The 20,400-nt window shown below is 38.1% G+C and overlaps 1 protein-coding gene across 1 annotated transcript in view; it reads left to right on the forward strand.

The window, feature by feature from the left end:
* LOC119417920 (beta/gamma crystallin domain-containing protein 1) overlaps window positions 1-20,400 on the forward strand; it is a 43,944-nt gene that overhangs the window by 19,927 nt on the left and 3,617 nt on the right. The window contains exons 10-18 of the mRNA XM_037685169.1: window positions 292-327; window positions 843-1,003; window positions 1,185-1,305; window positions 3,795-3,940; window positions 8,476-8,602; window positions 13,558-13,587; window positions 13,708-13,820; window positions 15,493-15,625; window positions 17,357-17,496. Of these exons, the coding sequence (XP_037541097.1) occupies window positions 292-327; window positions 843-1,003; window positions 1,185-1,305; window positions 3,795-3,940; window positions 8,476-8,602; window positions 13,558-13,587; window positions 13,708-13,820; window positions 15,493-15,625; window positions 17,357-17,496 (1,007 nt within the window). The remainder of the gene's footprint in view (window positions 1-291; window positions 328-842; window positions 1,004-1,184; window positions 1,306-3,794; window positions 3,941-8,475; window positions 8,603-13,557; window positions 13,588-13,707; window positions 13,821-15,492; window positions 15,626-17,356; window positions 17,497-20,400) is intronic.

A 20,400-nucleotide genomic window follows, 5' to 3' on the forward strand; every position in this document is an offset into this window, starting at 1 on the left:
CTAATTTCAGTGTTTTTTTAGCTGATTTTCTAATTTTGTGCTTGTTTCTGCTGATTTAAACCTAATTCAGCAAATATTTTTATTATTTCCGCTTTCTTCTGCTAAATTAGGTTTATTATTTCATTTCAGCTACATTTCAGCATGTTTCTAGCTAATTTCAGCAGCTTTTCAGCAAGTCCTTCTGCAATAAGTATTCACACTGCATTTTCGCAGGAAATGCAATTTCTGTAGTTGAGATTACATGTTTTTTTTAAAGGAAAATGATGGATAAGATTGATGTATCTGTTCCAGGGTGGATTCAAAGTGGAGAATCCCAATGAAGTCAAGGTATGAAAAGTTAACTCATTGCTGATAAATGTTTTGTAAAAAGTAACATAATTTTATATATGTTTTTTATAATATATAATTAAACTAAAGACTGTAGCTTTTAAGCAACTCAAGTGTTAGAAACATGTTTTATAAAAACGCCTTCTGTGACGGTTGCTTTCTTTCTCTAGTAGTTGTGTTTGTTTTTGCTTTAAGACAAAACTATTTCTGCCTTACAGCAAATTCAACACGATGTGGTGGAAATTTAAAAATAGCTACAAAGAAGCAGACTTTTGAAAACCCAGGATGTGCTTTAAATAGCCTCTTTTTAAACTTATCTTTGTTTTTTTATTGATGAAAGTGACTCATTTTTAAGATAATCTCCACAGAGATGTACGTTTTACACATTGTTTGAGCTTTTGTGTATATACTGTAAAGTATTAGTAGCAAAAACACCATTAGTATTTATTATTTGTGCAAATATCTATCTTAGATTCAATGTCAGTTAAGAATTCTTGTGTTTTCCCTCGTTACAGGCTGTGGTTTATGAGCAACCAGGCTTTGAGGGCTCCTTTTTGGAAGTCGACAGTGATGTTTTCAGCTTTAGCCAGGCTGATGGAGGCATGGCCACAGACGGAGCCGACCTCGACACAAATGAGCTCAAGTCTGTTGGATCTTTGAAGATAATTGGAGGACTGTAAGTGTTCATCTCACCTTTCTATTCTTTCCTTGCACAATATAAAAATAAGTGATAGTTTATGCTCGGGGCAAAGATTACTCAAGACCCCATTAAATGTGCTGGCACCAATTTATTTTGATTTTATGCAATCCAGTCCAAATCAATGCAGCTCTGAAGAGCAGTTATTTTCCTCTTCCAGCTGGGTGGGCTACAGCCAGCCTGGGTTTGAGGGTCAGCATCACATCCTGGAGGAAGGGGAGTACCTGGACTGCAGCGACTGGGGAGGCGCCGAGCTTCTGTCCCTGCGACCGATACTTTCTGTGAGTCCCACATTTAAACAAACACGCCTCACACCTTGGTTCAGCTAAAAGTAGTTTAAAACCAGAGAAACTGAGTGAATGCTGAGCGCTGAATGACTTTGCTGAAATTTGCTGAAGAAGCTGAAACTGTGGGGTTTATTTAAGGTAAAAGAACCAGAGCACTAACTAAAACAGCAGCTAAATGCTAGCTAATAGCTACAAGGAGCAAAAATCTAGCTAAAAGCTGAATGTAGCAATAAGCAAATTAAAAGTTAAAGTATCAAAATGCTAGTTGGAAACTAAAAGAAAAACAATAGATAGTAACCAAAACTAGCAAAAGGCTAGCTGAAACATAGACTATGAAACTGTAGCTCGAAGCCGAAAATAGCAAAATACTAGCTAAAAGTAGCAAAAGGTTAGTTAATGGTTCAAAAGAAATGTTATCTAGAGGTCAAAAGTGGCAAAGGGCTAGCTAAAAGTCAAAAAGCAAAATGCCAGCTAAAAGTTGCAGAAAAGAGAAAACTGTTAAAAATGGCTACCTAAAAACAAAATGTAGTAACATGGTAGCTAAATGCAGCAAAGCTTTAGCCCGAATTTAAAAATAGCCAAAGACTGGATAAAAATAGTTAAATATAAACTAACATAGTTGAGCAATAGCTAAAAATTAAACGCGACATAAAAAGATATAAACAAAGCAAATGATGCAAATTTCATTTAAAAAAAACTGTTTCTGAAGAATCTAAAGATGTCCCAATATTTTCTTATAGGGAAAGCATTTATAAATTAATGATCTAAAAAGTGTAAATGTCTCAAGTCGTAGCACCCATCTTAATATAAATATAAATGGCTAAAAAAAAAGACAAAAATATGCAGACGTAGTTAGACTGCAAACAAAGCATACAGAATAAAATAATGGTGTGAAATGTTTCACACGATAAACTTAATTTATGATAAAACAGTAAAAATAAAGTTATGTTTAGATCAAAAGGTGAGCTTGACACTAATGTGAAAGCTAGAATTTGTCTCGGTAAAATAGAGACAGTTCTGTCTAAGGATGTGCGTATTTATGTGGCATTGGAAAGCTCCCTATCTATTAAAAGTTGGATAATTTTTTTTATTTTTATGTAAGAGTTGACTGGGGAATTAAAAAAGACCCCAGTAGCAAAAAAAAAGATAATTAATTCCTGAAACCTAAGATAGAAACTTCACAATATTATCTTAGTGCTTTCCTCTCAATGCACAAGTCAAACCAGAAAGGCTGCAACCTTGTCATTCTAATATATGCTGAATCTACCTAATCATGTTTTCTCAGTGTGCTTGTTGGATAATGACCACATGCAAGCTGGACAAAAGTAAAGGAGATCAAATGTTCAGTTACAGAAAAGCAGTATAAAGCCAAAGAAAATCACAAAAATGATCCACAGATGCAAAACAAGTCACTAAATTGTCCTCTGGTGGCTTTTGAACGTCAAGGATTTCATAAACAAATAGATTTATTAGACAAAATGTCCCAATCCTTAAATCACAAAGTTGTTGTTGATATAAAAACAAACAAAAAAAAAAAAACCAGAGCCAAGTGTGGACGTCTGTCCTCAAAGAGAATGTTAGCAGAATGTTAGAATAATCTGTTTTTTAGCTGTTTGGCGCTCCTTTCCGATTCTTTCTGCTAACTACAACATTTTTGTGCGTCTTCTTCGTTCTGCTAATTTCAGCTTGTTATGCTCCTTTCAGTGCCTTTCTGCAAGTCGCAGCTGTTTCTGCTATTCCAGCTACTATTTAGCTGTTTTTATACTAATTTTAGCTTTTTCAGCTAATTCCACATTTTTTGCATTCATACTTTTTTCAGTTTAATTAAGCAAAAATGTGCTCTCTCTCTCCATTTCTTTCTGATAATTTAAGCTTCTTTCTGCCTTTTTAGCTACTTTTCAGCTGTTTTTGCTCATGTCAGCTTTTTCAGATAATTTCCACTATTTTGTGCTTATTTCTGCTTCTTTCGTCCTAATTAACTTCTTCATGCTAATTTCAGCTTGTTGTTCTCCTTTCAGCTTTTTTCCTGCTAGTTTCTGCTTTTTCTGCTCTTTCAGCTACTATTTAGCTCTTTTGATGCTGTTTTAAACTTTTTCAGGTAATTCCACCTTTTTTTTTTTTAGCCTTCTTGTAGTTTAAGCTTCTTTCTGCCTTTTCAGCTACTTTTCAGCTATCTCTTTTGATCATTTCAGCTTTTTTAAGCTAATTTACAAAATTTTCTGCTCACTTCTGTTCGTTTATACCTAATTCAGCAAATATATATCCTTTCTACTTTCTTCTGTTAAATTAGGCTTGTTCTTCCATTTCAGCTACATTTCAGCATTTTTTTAAGCCTATTTCAGCTGTTTTTCAGCAAGGTCTTCTGCAATAAGCATTCACACTAAATTTTTGCAGTGAATGCAATTTATCTAGTTTGTTTTGTTAAACTGTCACATTAGTCTTCTTATTCATATCCTGACTTGCTCATCGGTTTATTTCTGCAGGATTTCTTGTCTCCGCACTTGAAAATGTTCAGCGACAAAAATTTTGGCAAGCTGGGCATGAACATCGACCTCACCGTGCCTGTTATCAACATGGACAGCACAGGCTACGGCTTGAAGACGCAGTCTATTGATGTCCTCGGCGGCGTGTAAGTGACATTTATTAAATTTATCCCTTTGAACTTCTCTTTTATGATCAGTAATGGAAAACAGAAGGTCAGGACAGCCTACTTCACATTTATTCTTCTGCTGATGCCATTTGGAGAAAATCTGCTCCAGTCACATGTTACAGGTTATAGTGGTTTATGCAAACACAGTTGTATAAACGTTATTGATGTTGATTTCGTATTGCACATGTTGGTTCAAAAATTGAGGCTCTCACAGTTGCAGCTACTTTCACTTTAAGATGAGCGCGCATTTTTGTCTCCACGTGCACAGACACGTCCCGGAGTTGTTCTTGGAGATTAAAACCTTCAACAGCATGTGGAGGACTGGAGCCATTCCTGAGTGTAAAAGAATTATATGGAGTGCTGGGAAAGCAGCCAGCTGGCCAAGTGAGGACACTTAAAGAGCGCTGTGCTGGGAAACAAACCTGGACAACAGAGCTGCTACCCTGGTTCAGTTTGGGCCAACCCCACACTGAGCAATGATACGACTGCTTATTGTTGCCAATATTCGCCCCTTGCTAATAAAATGGACTATTTCCATCTGCAGTTACACACCCAGACCTGTGGGTTTTGTTTTGAGCTTAAATTTGTCGCCATAGCGATGTCTCTGGCTTACTTTTCTAGTTGGGGAAGCTCACTTAAGAACCCAAGTGTCAATCTTTATTGTTTGAGATAAATCATGATGGAGTATTGATGGCTACCATGGAGACGATGAATGCGGGCTCAAAGAATGAAGTTGATCAGGTAGCCGCACAGATTGCTGAGAGAACAATTTCCTTTGCTACCTGGACTTCAAGAGATGTGACGGGTGCTGCTCTCCTCCCAAGTTTTGATTGATGTTGCGATATCAAAGACTGTATATTAGGGCTATTCAAGTAAACTGCTCAGGGGGGCACAGTTACTGAAAGCCAAGAGCCGGACATCAAGCAGTTATTGTCATTAAGCAAGTTTGTTTTATGGTTTAAAATCTGGTTTTATTTAAAAATGAACCCATTGGTGGGCCGAACTGAGCTCACCTGTGGGCCTGATTTGGCCCCCGGTCCGTCAGTTGAATAGCCCTGCTGTGTATTTTATAAACCAGCGGGCTTCGCCTCCTCTTGTTGTTGGGAACTGAAGCTGGCGGGACCTGGTTTGTGGGAGCTGCCATGTTGTATTCATGAAACCACAAGCTTTATACTGTGGGGCTTTAAGTCTCGGCCACTCCCCCGCACACAACCATGGTGTCACATGACCTTTCTTTTAAACATGAAAGAACAAATTACATCTTCATATATTTAAAAAAAAAAAAAGAATATTTGCAGCGGCAAGACAAGAACTGTATAAATCAACAAGAGTCGATATATGATCGCATGATCTGAGGTGTATTTTTTATTTATTTTTGACCTAAGGCATCACATTTGTAAATCTTAAAATGTGTTCGGGAACAAGCCTTCAGGGAGTCCTGTTGGAGGTCCAGATCTATATAGACTGTGCCTTACATTAGAAATTAAAGCAATCTAAAAGTTCTGAAATTGTGCTCACGTGAACCAAATAAAACTTTTTTGATACAGGAGCTGTTTTAGGATGGCATCAAGCCTTTATGGTCTTGGCCCTACTCAGACTAGCTGTTAGCTTGTAACTCTAGTCAGACTTAAACTCAATTTTTCTAAATTCGGACTATCCACAACAGGTAAGATATTCATCGTTCAGGACATTTCCAAAGAAACACACTTCAAATGATCTCAACTATAATTTTAAGCAAATTTGTCTTTCAGCAAGCTTTGATCACGCTTCGTTGAAAACACAGCTTCATTCCCAACCTGCTGAAAGCTTCCAGGAACATCACGCTTCCCTTTAGATGGATTTTCCCTCCCTGCAACCTTTTCATTAGTCAGGACCAAAATTCCTGCAAAGTCTTGTGTTGGTTTACCGCCATTCTTTGCTGCTCAGGTGTAACGGCAGAGCGGCCACACCCAAGCTGACAGGTCATGACAGATAAGCAAACTCGTTAATGTTTTAGCCTTCCACACACCAGTTCTCTGTGTAGGTGGGTTGGTGTTGGATCATGCTGCCTCACATCCTGCAGCTATAGGGGGTGTTCAGGAAAATCAGGCTGACTGGGCAGAGGAAGCACACGTCCACCTATTGTTAATGAGAATTTACCGTATTTTCCACCGTACACGTTGCACCGCTCTATAAGTTGCATCAGTCCAAATATGTCTAATAAAGTGCAAAAACCCATAAATACGTTGCATCTATTATGCGTCACCACTGACAACCCGGAAATGTGGGCTGGTGTGCCAAAAATCGATTGGCTGCAAAATGGTGGCTGCGGGAGGATTTTAACAAGAGTAACACTTAAAAACAATTATTTGTTTGCTCAAAATTATAGCAAAGGTGTGTCTCAAGTGAACTTTTACTTAATAAATGCACTTCATTGATCAAATCAGCTGCATTTTGTCGAGGCGTCGCAACAAAATTAAGCTGATTTGACAGTCGCTCCAGGTGAGATGGACGAAAGTGGCAGTCTATGGCAAGCCGACTGTGTCATTAATAGCCACTTTTATCTATTACATGACACAACGGTATGCCATACCACTCGAGTGCTATCTACTGGCTGAAAATGGTAGTGTTCGATTTTGTCAGTCAGAATGAATGAAAACAGTCATGTCTCAGCCAAAATTTGGTTTATAAATTTGGGAAAAAATCCATAAATATGTCGCTTCAGCCTATAAATATGTAAATTATGCAAAAAAAAACCCCGCAACTTATAAGCCAAAAAATATGGTATTCATCATCACCAGCCAAGGAGAAGTAAACCCATGCAGAGGCTGTTTCTGTGTACGAGTTTGCTTATAGTACAGTCAATGAGGAAAAATGCAGAAGTAAACAAACCAGAAACAAATAAGAAAAATGAAATGCAAAGCATGAAGTGGCGATTGTTTCTTCCCATGAGAGACACCAACAAAATGGTTACTAATGTGGAATGGAACATCATGTCCTGCTTCACGAGGCAGGATTCTCAGCAGAAACATTCTTGCTGCGCTGCCAGCCTGCTATTAGACGGCAGCGCCTCACCCACATGTGCTGCCGTTCCTCTGAGCCTCGGCTCGCCTCTGTGCGGTTTGAATTCGACTTGAAACAGAGAATGCTTGTTTTGTAGTCTCGCACAGTCCACAAATAACCAAGTATTTTTCAGACTATAAGGCGCATTTAAAATCTTTTTTTTTTTTTTTAAATCGACAGTGAGCCTTATAATCAGGTGCGCCTTATGTATTAACTCTGGTTGTGCTTACTGACCTCGAATTGATTTTATGTGTTACAGCTGAACAATGTTAAGAGTTATTGTGAATGAGTTGAATAAAGTTCTGACTGTTTTGTTTCACTTAATGCGCCTTATAATCCGGTGCGCCTTATGTAGGCCTGTCGCAATAATCAATAAATCAATTAATCGCACGATAAATGAAAATTGTCAATCTCATTTTCGTTTATCGGCTTTATCGTTTCTTCGTCTCTCTCTTTCTACTGAAGACACTGGATGACAAAGCTTAACTCTATTGCTCTTCACTGACCCCTCCCTTTCTCTTTTCTCTTTAAAATACATTTTAACCGTCCAAAATCCTGTTTTTGGATCGTTAAAAGCAGCGAAGCTGAGAAGTTAAGCTAAAAGCTAAGCTAACAGGCCGACCTTGAGAAAAAACCTCAGTCTAATCAAAGCTCCAAAATTCACGGTTGAAACCCGCACCTTCAACTGAAAAGTTGTTTTTCTCTGCAAAAAGAAGCTGAGAACTTGTTTACTGATTTTGTTTATTAAAAGCTTCGTGTGAAAAATGCTATGCTAAAGAGCTCAAACCACACTGTCCGCCATTTTGAAAACCAAAAAACAGGAAGGAGAGACAGCCCATGTCACGTCAAGGGCCTCCCTCACATTTTTCTTAAAGAGACACGCTGCTCACTCCCTCACTATCCATCCTTCAGTTCAAACAGTCTTATACTGCCATCCGGTGGTCAAAAAAAGATACTACACACAAAAATTAGCCAACATTTCTTCTTAAATTTGACAATAATTACTAATTATTGTCAAATTTCAAACAATATTATCGTTTATCGCAAGTATTTCTTAGACAATTAATCGCCCAGCAAAATTTGTTATCGTGACAGGCCTAATTGTGAATGAGTTAAATAAAGTTTGACTTATCTGACTGTTTTGTTTCGCTTAATGCGCCTTATAATCCGGTGCACCTTATGTATGAAAACAGACCCGTTCATTGATATTGCGCCTTATAGTCTGAAAAATACAGTAAAGCACATCACGTTAGCCAAGACAACAACTGCTAACATGTTAAGTTGGAGGAAACTAACTTGGACCTCGACCAAGACGAGTTTCTCATAAAGTGAACAGCTTCTTCTGAATTCTTGCGGGTTTTCTTTGGAATTGTGGACCCATCAAAGGCTGCTAATTAAAATAAAATGAAAATGGAGCAACTCTGCTTCTTGTAACATAATCTGACACATCCTTCTTTGTTTTCTTCTTTCAGCTGGGTTGTGTTTGAAGAGCCGGGCTTCTGCGGCGAGTCCTTCATCCTGGAGAAGGGCCTGTACGGAAGCCCGGAGGACTGGGGGGCGCTGCAGCACAGAGTCGGCTCAGCTATGCCCATACTGCTGGTACGAACAATGACTCACATGCAAACCACGATAGCTTAATGTTTTGCGTTGGTGGAAAACGTTCCTGGTTGTTACTCAGAAGCTCCAGAGACAGTGATATTTTATGTTCAGTTGCTAAAACAAGTCTGTGTTTTCCCTCGAGCTGCACGGTTCGATATTCTCTCACTTCCCCAAGTGAAGGTTCCTGCTTGTGACATTATTAGATTTATGAACGGAATAGAAGAGTCAGTGAGGTGACTTGCAGCAGTTTTATCTGTGAAGGCATGTGCCTGGAGAAAGGGGGAAATGATAGTCATAAGAATTAGCGTGACCAGATCTTAGCTCATGGACGTGACTCATCGTGAAGCTGTTTTGGTTTCTAACAACACGACACACACACACACACACACACACACACAGTTCAGACAATTCATCGTCTACTGTAGCATAGCAGCCACACTCAGAATCTACTGTCAAGGTCAGCTTGAATTAAAACCATTCAGACATTTAGGAGTAAGATTACTCATCACCTGCCGCCGAAAGCCAAGAGGCATCTTTTTGTTTTTGTGTAGTGTTAGCGAAACATCTCCCAAACCACTGAACATATTTGATTAAAACTCTCAGAAAGTAATCAGTGGAGGAACATCTACAACTGATTGTGTGAACGGTGGTGAAGTGTTCACTCTATTGCGATCCATTTCTCTTCCGTGCATTTTTCGGCGTGCTTCTCGTCCCGCAGTTTTCAAGCTATTTCAACAAATTACATATCGCAACGTTCAGCTCTTTCCGGACAATCATACTATGACTTTTGGTATTGGTGCGACTTTAGCGTTTTAAAATATTTAGCCTTTCCTGCCATTTTTTCCCATAGAAAATGAATTGAGCTCATGTTACATCCTTCAGATCTTTAGATGTGTTTACAAATGTTTACTGCTCCTTTCACATTTTGTTCTGGTTCAGCTTCTTTCAGCTCCATTGTGCAAATTTAAACTTTTTTCATCTACTTTCAGCTAATTTCAGCTGTTTATTCAGCTGTTTTGTGCTCCTTTCAGATTCTTTCTAAAACATTTTTTGTGCTGCTTCTAACTTCTTTCTGATAATTTTAGCTTGTCATGCTCCTTTCAGCTTATCTATGCAAGTTTCAGCTGTTTCTACTATCTCAGCTACTATTTAGTTGTTTTATGCTAATTTCAGCTTTTTCAGCCAATTCCACATTTTTTGAACTCATTTAAACTTTTTTCAGCCTAATTCAGCAAAAATGTGCTCTCTCCACTTCCTTCTCGAAATTTAAGGTTCTTTTTGATTTTTTTTTTTTAGCTACTTTTCAGCTGTTCTTTGCTAATTTCAGCTTTTGTCAGATACGTTTCATTTTTTTCATGCTCATTTCTGCTTCATTTCTGCTTCTTTCAGCCAAATTGGGCAAACATATTCCTTCTGCTTTCTTCTGTTAATTTAAGCTTGTTCTATCTTTTCAGCTAACTTGTTTTCATTTGTTAGCTAATTTCAGCTGTTTTCGGCAAAATTTGAGTTTACTTGGTAATTTCTGCTACGTTCCGCTTAATTAACTTATTTATTCTAATTTCAGCTTGTTATGCTCTTTGTGCACATTTAGTTTTTTCAGCTAATTCCACATTTTGTAGCTCATTTTATCTCATTCTTGGTAGTTTAAGCTTCTTTCAGCCTTTTCAGCTACTTTTCAGCATTTTGTTTTTTAAATTTTAGCTTTTTTAGCTAATTTCCTAATTTTTTTGCTTACCTCTGCATATTTAAACCTAATTCAGCAAATATGTGTTCTTTGTGGTTTCTTCTGCTAACTTAGGCTTGTTCTTCCATTTCAGCTACATTTCAGCATGTTTTTACCAAAATTCAGCTGTTTTTCAGCAATAAGCATCCACACTGCATTTTTGCAGTAAATGAAATTTCTTTAGTTAACTTTTGGTGTCAATTTCCTCCAACTTAACTATCACAACTGTGCAACTTATCAAACAGAAAAGTGGCTAAAATGCAGCCTATTCTACAGATACTGAGCTAAAATCTGGTGTTTTTATCATGTTCTGTGGAGATTTTTAGAATTTTTAGCAGACAGACATGAGGGACCAAAGGAAAAATGAAGAAAAGCTGATTTATTAACAAAAACTCAAAATAAAGCTGACGTGGCAGCAAAATTTACCAGAATACGGAGGAACAGAAACACGACAGGTTGTGGGAAGCACAATCCACAGACAAAGTAGAAACACAAAGACGCTGAAGAGACACTAATGACAGATAATGACGAACACCTGGGGAACGTCAATGAAGAACGGGTGAGAGTGGCAGGAGCTGGAGCCGAGGAAAAACAGACGACACAAGAAAACAGAACTAAAACACAAGGATCTCAAAAAGTAAACCCAGATTCTCACAGTTTTAGTAGCTGAGAGTCATTCACAACACTTACTCTGAGTGCCGAGATGTCACAACACTGCATGAGATCCTGCATAACTGCAAGGTTTGACCAAAGGGTCTACAACTTCATTTTTGTTCTCCTCTGTAAGATAAACATAGTTTTAAACTGGGGCATGAAAGGCAGCAAGATGCTAATTGATGGTTTACTTTCAGAAAGGAGCAATTCAGAGTAAACTAAATGACAGAGCCATTACAGCAAAACAAAGACATCTGTCACTTTTTAGGAAAAAAAAAAACCGAAAAACAAACCACCTGCTGATAAAGCTATGAATGGCCCAGTTTGGCTGAAGCAATTTACTAAAATCCAGAATATAAAAAAGGAAACGTTTTGCTTAAGGAGTATTAAAATCAAAACTAATGGCTTACAGTAGACTGAGCCCCCCCCCCCCCCCCCCCCCCCCAGTTCTGGATCTGGCTGTATTTGATGCAAAACATAACAAACGGCATGTTTTAAAGGTTTTCTGATGCACTCGAGCTGAGTGGAATGACTAAAATTCACGTAGGATTTGTTGTCTTATTTCACGTATGCAGCTGATGCTTTTATTCACTCACTCTTTAATGACTCCGATCTGTAATTTTCATCAGGAGGAGAAAAACGTTGGCTTCCGTTGGACCTTGTTTCATTTAAATTCGCTCTCATTATCATTACGATGGAGGTTACAAGCTTTACAGTAATTTCCCCAAGTATCAGTTCATCACAGAAACCAAGGTTGTTCAGTTTCACCCTGACGATATGGGGACGTTCGTCAGGTGGAAGTTTAAGAAATCAATCCAGGACTAAAGGTGTGTTATAATAACCATGTTTTAATTTAGAGTTGAATGGCTATTACATTCACCGGGAAAATCCGATTAGCATTTGCTGCTAAGGCTCACACGAGATGTAAAGAGCGGCTGTAGATCAGGGTGTAGGAGCAGAAAAGACATTACAGGACAGATAAAATCTCATCAGCGCTGAAAGACCAGGACATGGCAGCCTGCCAGACTAATTCTATCAAATGTTTCCAGAAAAATTGGATGCTACACTCACAAATAGGTACGAGGAATCTAATTAAAATGTAACCCTTTCCCTTCCTTTTTAGACTGGAAATAATAATGTGGACTATGAAACCATGCAAACGTCCAAGGATACCAACAGCAATAAAGTCCATGCTGGATCATGAAATCTATATTATTGCATGTAGTTTATATTGAATAGAAGAAAAAAAAATACACGTATGACTTTTTATTCATTTCTAAAGCATAGATTGTCTAAACTGCTATAGCAATTTTTAGTTAGATACATTTACATTTCTATCTTTTGTGATGGAGTCTTTGCAAATCATCAACGACATCATTGCATAAGCATTGAAGGAATAATTGGGGACTGCATAAATATGCAGACCCCTATTATTATCCACCCAACTTGGGTTTCTTAACTTTATTTATTTAAATCTAATACACTGTTCCGTCAACTTTATTGCGACCCGAACTGCAATGTGTACCCCCCACAAATGTTATATCAAAATGACCGGCTCGGCGCTGTGATGTGTGCTGTTACTTTTATTGGCGTTTCGAGTTACTATGGCGATGTATTTTGCTAACAAAGATGCCATATTTCCCCATAGGTAATGACTGAGAGAACACGATCTCATAGTAACTGTCGCTGTCATCGCATGACTTGGAGTGTAGAGGTCCCTGAAGAAAACAGGAACTCACTGTTAGATTTGTTTGAAACTCACAGGAAGTAATCATCAGATCAAACGGGTCACAGGAAGTTGGACTTTACATGTTTGAACTGGCATTTTGATAATAGTTGTGTTTTTTACATAATTACATTTTAAGTTTTATAATTTTAGAACATTTTCCATTGAGTTTTCGACTGGCAGCTGACGATGTCACGCTTGACTTTTTGAAATGTCTAAATATTTTAAAACCTTCTTATTTGCACAACTCCTTTAGGAGCTTAAACGCATTATACAACAAAATATAGGAGTTTTGGTTTTATTTCACTTGGCGTGTCTCTCACTGCTAAAGGACTTCTTTATTTTTCCTCAAATCCCCCCAAAGAGAGTGCACACCCAAGCTTTAAGACATCAGTTATATTTTATTCAAATATTGTCCTTAAAACTGGAAGTGAAGTCTTTTTAACTTGTTATGACTCCTACATATATTACTGTAGAAATATACAAATTTATTTGTGGCCATTAGAGTCTCATGCTGCTCATATTCACAAATATCTGGTTATAATGTTTGCACAGCAACACTCTGAGTTTTAATCGGCAGTCTGTTTATGTCTGCCTGTCTTGAGTTTGCTGTCAGAGAGTGAGAGACACATGCTTGTGGTTACCATGGCGACTATAATGAGCCGCTGGACGCAGTTTTACCATTTCTTTGCATCTTGATTGTCCTTATGCTTCTTATGCAGTGCACTACATCTGAATGGAGGCATTTTTATTTGTTTACATTATTACAAAACTGATGTTGGTGTTTTGAACAGTACACACTTTTTTTTTTTCAAACATTTTCTAATGTTTATTACTCTCATTTCATTTCAGGATGATTTTGAGAACACCACCAAGTTTAAGGTAGGTTATGTCCACAAAATGGATGAAAAAAATAAATACCTGTGGTTTTGTGTGTCCTATCTGATGACGTGTGTGAGCGGATGACTCATGCTCCCTGCATGTTCTGTGTCTGTGCCTCAGGTGCAGCTTTTCTCTGATCCGGGCTTTCAGGGCTCTGTCCTCAACTTGGAGGACAGCGCACCCTTCCTGCAGGATGGCTTCTCTGTGGCCTCCTGCAAGGTCCTGGCTGGCAGGTGAGCGAGATGCTGCCCACTGTGGAGAAAACCCTAAAGATACATTAGAATAAAAGCACATTAGTTAAATCCATCAGTATAAATCGGTATTACTGTATTTTTTGGAGTATAAGGCGCACCGGATTATAAGGCACAACATCAGTGAGCGGGTCTGTTTTCATACATAAGGCCAGCGTTTAATTTGAGCCGGATCCTGCCAGAACAAGAGAACTCTCTTATTTTGACACGGTGCGTTCTGGCAACTCTTTGCTTGGAGCATAATCTTACTAATAATACAGTTATGAACAAAATATGGCTGTCTTGTCCTTTTGGGAGCCGTGCTTGAACCGTGTCGCTCCCCTCTGCTGCTGAGACGATACCGTATTTTCCGGCGTATAAGTCGCAGTTTTTTTTGTATAGATTTGTCAGTCCTGCAACTTATATACATTTTTGCCTTTGCCATATTCATAACAATTTTTGACTGATTCTTTAAATGTTCATTCATACTGACATAAACCAGAGTAAGCATTACCATTTACAGCAGCTAGAGCCCCCTCTATGCTTTTGACAACTACCTGTAGGCGTATATGTTGTTCCTGTACCTCCCCACAGCCAAACATTGACCATTAAAGTGCATTTATTAAGGAAAAAGTTCAACTGAGACACACCTTTGCTATAATGTCGAGCAAACAAATAATGGTTTTTAGTGTTAATCTTGGTAAATTTCGAAGAACTGCAACAGCGACTTTGACTTTTGGACGACACCGGCCCACATTTCCCGAGGGTCAGTGGTGACGCATAATAAATGTGACTTATACGCCGAAGTGACTTATATATGTTTTTTCCTTCTTCATGATGCTTTTTTTGACTAATGCAACTTATACTCCGGAAAAAACGGTAAATAAATAACTCCGACACCTCCGCTGCTGTTTTTATGACGCTCTGGATGCTTTTCAGCCACAGCACGCATGCAACAAAGAGTAAACTCAAAGCGAGAGCGATACCCGCCCCTCTTTTTCTCTTTCGCTTTAACAAAATTTTTTAGTGTTTTAGTTTGGCAAAGCACAATTTTGATGCTTTTTTTTTTTTTGTAAATACAGAAGTAATGTTTAATAAATGTTAGGACTCTATTCTTTGCTAACAATATATATATTTATGTCATTAAACAACTTGTCAGGTTCTTGTCTTGTGAGCATGCGTGTTCCCCAGGACCCCCACCCCCAGCCAGCCCGCACACTAATTGCACTCTGGCATCGGTCGGTTTACAATTTAAGCCCTGCATAAGAGGCGCACCGGATTATAAGACTCACTGTTGATTTTTGAGAAAATTAAAAGGTTTTAAGTGCGCCTTATAGTCCGAAAAATACAGTATTTGAAACACTTTGCAACAACAACCCAAAAGCAGATTTTAGTTGAAGGTAATCTGCTGGATTGCATTACCGCACTTTCAAATTGATATCCCATAAAGTAGCAGCTTTGATTATCTGCATGCCTAACAAATCTACATTCATGCATTCTGTTGCTAAGCTCAGTTAATCAGTGAGAAAACAAAATCTTCAAGCCATAATGATCACACGTACTCGAAATCACTCTCTGGCAGCACATAAATATTGGAAATTCACATTCTAAGCTGTTTTTAATTATTCCATTTTCCACCTGCATGCACATTTACATTTATGCAAATGCATTTCAGTTGGCAGGCATTTGAAGGCCAGACCTTCACAGGGAAGATGTACATCTTAGAAGAAGGGAGCTACCCAGATCTGAGAGCGATGGGCTGCGTCAGCGGGAGCTCGTCCATCCTGTCTCTGCAGACTGCTGGATTTGTGAGTCACCGTTTAGATTCTGATGATACACTTCCACCAACGCCTTTGTGCTGGTTGTTAATCCTTGTAAAAACACAATCTGTTGAATCGTTCAACAAACATTTTATTTAACTGCATTCTGTGTGACTCACAACGTTCAAGAAGTAATAACTTGCACATTAGTAGAGTTACCCAGTTAAAAAAAAGGAATTATTGTATTTTAATAAAACTGCCTATTTAATATATGCAGAGTTAGGGAGTAACTACAAGTCACAGCATTAAATACTTTATTTAAAACTAAACATAACTAATCTATTTAAGATACATAAGGAAAATATGTGATTCAAACTATAAGTATTTGTGAAAATATTTACAATCACAACTTTAGTTTAATTTTCTTTAAAAACATGGTGTGAACGCTGATTGACTTAACTGAAATTAACTGAAGCTGCTGAAACTGAATTGGTAATGCTAAAAGGAGCAAAACACTCATTTAAGGCTAAAAGTAGCAAAAGGCTAGCTGAAAATGTCAAAATCGAGCTAAAAGCGACAAAATACTAGCGAAAAAACAAAATAACAAAAAGCTAGCTAAAAGTATTGTAAGACTAGCTAAACATATCAAATGGTTAGCTAATAGCTAAAAGTATCAAAATTGTAGTTAAAACTTGCAAAATGTTAATAAATTTAACTTTTTAGGAGTTGAATATTAGAGAATAAAGACAGGAACTGAAAGGAAACGATGTTTGCTCTGCAGGTTTGTTGAATGTATCCTGCACATGGACACTGTTGGCTAACAAGTTTTCCTAATTGCCGTAAAAATGGAAGATGTTAATCTTGTTCTTCTGTTTTCTACTGCATTTAAAACAACATATGAGATCTTTTGACGTGGCGTTCTGCGGAAAACTTGCAGTATGAACAATAAACACCTTGAGCTAATAGCTAATCCAACCAGATGTGGATTGCTGCTATCTGTATTCTAAAAATCTTTAAATTGCCAATAATTTAGCCTCTCAGAGTTAATTACATAGGATTCTGTGGTTATTTGCCAATGCAAATAGTGGCAGCAGCAGCCGGCTGTAGCACTTCTGGTGCAGCCTGGTGCACATCCAACAGGAACACCATAATATTTCTGCACGTGTAACCATAATGTGAAAGATGTTGAAGCACTGGTTCATAAGCAGCATTAGATGAGCCACTTCCTGGTTTAAGATGAAGCAGTCTAATGTGGTCTTGGCCCTGATTTGATAAGCTTTTAGCTCAGTGATCAGCACGTATAATATTAACCGATCCCCCATTGAAAACATGGCACGTTCCTATTTTAAGAGCCAACGCTAATCATTATGTTATATTTATTTAGCACATTAGCACTCTAAAGTTTCTGCAGTGACAGACTCACACAATGTGATTCACCCAAGTTGCTTTTTGTGATTTTTGAACAGAGCATTTTTATTTAGTCTCACAAAAAGCCCCATTCAATTTGTTAATAGTTCCAAATCCGTGCACATCATCTCGGAAGCTTGTCCTCTAGATGAAAGATGAAAAGTGTTCCCCAGAAAGAAAGAAATCACCGCTCTCGGATCAATTTAGAAAACGAGCTGTCTTTTTCAGTCGACAGCCTGAGACCGTCAGAGAGAGCGAGCAGAGGTTTGAGTGTGCTCTGTTTCCAGGGTAACTTTAAAATAACCATCATTTCAACCTGTGTGACCTGCAGCTTTCAGGGTTTGTTAATGTGCCTTCTGTCTGTCTTGGCAGGAGTTTTCTCTGCCGTCAATCACTTTATTCGAGCGATGCGGGCTGCGGGGGAAGAAGGTGCTTCTCACTGACGGATCAGTCAACCTTCAGCTGGCTGGAGGCTGCGGCCGCGTCCAGTCTGTGCTGGTGGAGGGAGGCATGTGAGTACTTCACAACCCTCAGTTCTGCTGCAAACCATAGGACCTGTGAGGGACTATTCAACAAGTTACACTCTAATAATGGAGGAACATGTTTTAAAACTAACTAAACATGTGTGCTGCATGTGTGCTTTTGCATTTCAGACACTATTATAAATCTGCTGAGGGCGTTTAGAGCAGAAGACAAAGTTTTTCTTTATAATTTATTGCAATTCTTTATGATAATAATATTGCACACATTGATATGTGACACAATGACAATAAAGTTCGGATACATTGTGCATCCCTGCTGTAAATAATGAATAATTCCTCAGATGTTCAGGAAATTGAAATATTGATGTGTTCCATGTGACCGTCCGAGGGTTTCATCTTCTAATGAAAACTACAAAAAATAATAATTTGTGGTGGAAAGCCCTGGTTGAGTTGACACAACATGACCTCGCAGGAATGTGAAGCAGGCAGCCAGCTGTAACCACATGAGTGTGACAGGATCATGCATGTGCATGTTTCTGCTGGGAACCAAACCTCACGTGCTGTCAAAACAACTTTATCAACCATACAACACATCCAAAAAATGCTGTTTATTTTATTTATTTATTTTTTGTGTGCACACAAATCCCTCTGTAGTTTGAATCCCAGAAGGACCACTTCCAAATGTATTTTTATTATTTTTTTAATGTATCATCTGCCAAGTCAGCACGCTTTTATCTAATGCTTTCTTGTATTCACTGTCAGCTGTGACAGCTGCTGTGCCTTTAATCTAAAAATATCTCAGAGAAATGATGAAGTGGACAAATCTCAGCAAATGAGCCTTAAAACAAAAATAACTAGAGAAATCACATTTACTGTGAAAATGCAGTGTGAATTCTTGTTGATGATCTTGCTGAAAAACAGCTGAAATTAGCTAAAAGCATGCTGAAATATAGCTGAAATGGATGAACAAGCCTAACTTAGTAAAAGAAAGCAGAAAGAACACATATTTGATGAATTAGGTTTAAATAAGCAGAGATGAGCACAAAAATTGGGAAACTAGCTAAAATAGCTGAAATTGGCTAAAAGTAGCTGAAAGTAGCTGAGAAGGCAGAAAGATGCTTAAACTACTAGAAAAAAGTGGAATGAGCTCAAATGAGCTAGAAGAATGCAGAACTAGCTGAAAAGGGTAAATTTAGCGTAGAAACAGCTAAATAGTAGCTGAAATAGCAGAAAAAGCTAAAGCTAGCAGACGTAAACTGAAAGGAGCATAACAAACTGAAATTAGCAGAAAAGTTAGACTGAAAGTAGCAGAAATTACCATGAAAAACGTGAATTTATCTGAAAACAGCTGAAATAAGCTAAAACATGTTTTAAAATGTAGCTGAAATTTCTGAACAAGCTTAAATTAGCAGAAGAAATCAGAAAGGACACGTTTGCAGAATAAAGCAGAAATGAGCACAAAAAAATGGAAATTATCTGAAAAAAGCTGAAATTAGCAAAAAAACAACAACTGAAAAGTAGCTTAATAAGTAGAAAGATGCTTATTACCAGAAGAAAGTGGGGTGAGAGCACATGTTTTGCTGAATTAGGCTGAAAACGATTAAATGAGTACAAAAAATGTGGAATTAGGTGAAAAAGTTTAAATTGGCATAAAAACAGCTAAATAGTAGCTGAAATAGTAGAAACGGCTGAATTTTGCACACAAAAGCTGAAAGGAGCATTACAAGCTGACATTAGCAGAAAGAAGTGAGAAGAAGCACAAAAATGCCGTAGTTAGCAGAAATAATCTGGAAGGAGCACAAAAAAACATCTGAAAGTAGCTGAAAAGATTTTTAATTTACACAAGGAATCTGAAAGAAGCTGAACAGAACAAAATGTGAAAGGAGCAGTAAAATGTTGTAAACAGATATAAAGATTTGAAGGATGTAAAATGAGCTCATTTCATTTTCTTTGAGGGAAAAATGGCAGAAAAGGCTAAATATTTCAAAAAGCTAAAGTTGTACCAATACCAAAAGTCATATCACTCTTCTCCTGAAAGACCTGAAAGTTTTGATATATGATTTGTTGAAATAGATTGAAAGCTGTGGGAAGAGAATCGCGCCGAAAAACGTTCAGAAGAAACGTATCACAATAGTGTGAATGCTTCATTCAAACAATTAATTCTGGCATGATGAGAGAAGCACACATCAGCATTGATTCTCCTTTAAAAGTGTCCGCCTTTGTGATCTTTATGCGGGAGGGTATTTTTACATGCTTATTCAGCTAAATAAGGTTTCCTAACGTGACAAACAAAGATAAATGAGCTGAGATACTTTTGTACATGACTGCGCAGGCAAACAAGCTTGGAGGCGTACGCTCAGACATAATGTTTAACAGATTCTGGAAGATTGGATGAGCAGTGCAGAGCCAGCACATCTCTGTATTACAGCATGGCTCAGAGCAGCGCTGTCAGGTGGATCAATGATGGAAACCTGCTGCTGATGTGCAAGATTCAAACTGTAGGTGTGAGCCCTGCCAGGGGGAAGAATGGGCTCGCAGTGTGGCAGCGCTGTCTGTGGAGTGGCACATTCCTTCTGCAGGAGAAACAGGCCGTTTGGATCACTTACAAGAAAAGTTGGAGAGTTTAAAATCTTAGCACCTTTACGTGATTTTTTTTTTTTCAAGGTGTGCAAAAGTGAAGGCTCAAAAACTGAAGGGTGGCTATTTTTTCAGGCTTGAGTTGATTTTGTGCAATTAAAACTCCTTGAGGTTGTTAAACAAACTTAAATAACAATAAAAAGGTAACTTTTTCACAAATGTTACACAAGGCTCAGGGAGGTTCAGTAGGGGTTGGGAGTAGGGGTACTGGTGTGTATTTATATTTGACATACCATGATCTTTATGAGGTGCGGGCAGTTCCGTTGGGAGGGCAGGTCGCATTCCTTGGATAATGGT

The sequence above is a fragment of the Nematolebias whitei genome, chromosome 12 (assembly GCF_014905685.2).
Source record: "Nematolebias whitei isolate Nwh7 chromosome 12, NemWhi1, whole genome shotgun sequence".
NCBI lineage: Eukaryota > Metazoa > Chordata > Actinopteri > Cyprinodontiformes > Rivulidae > Nematolebias > Nematolebias whitei.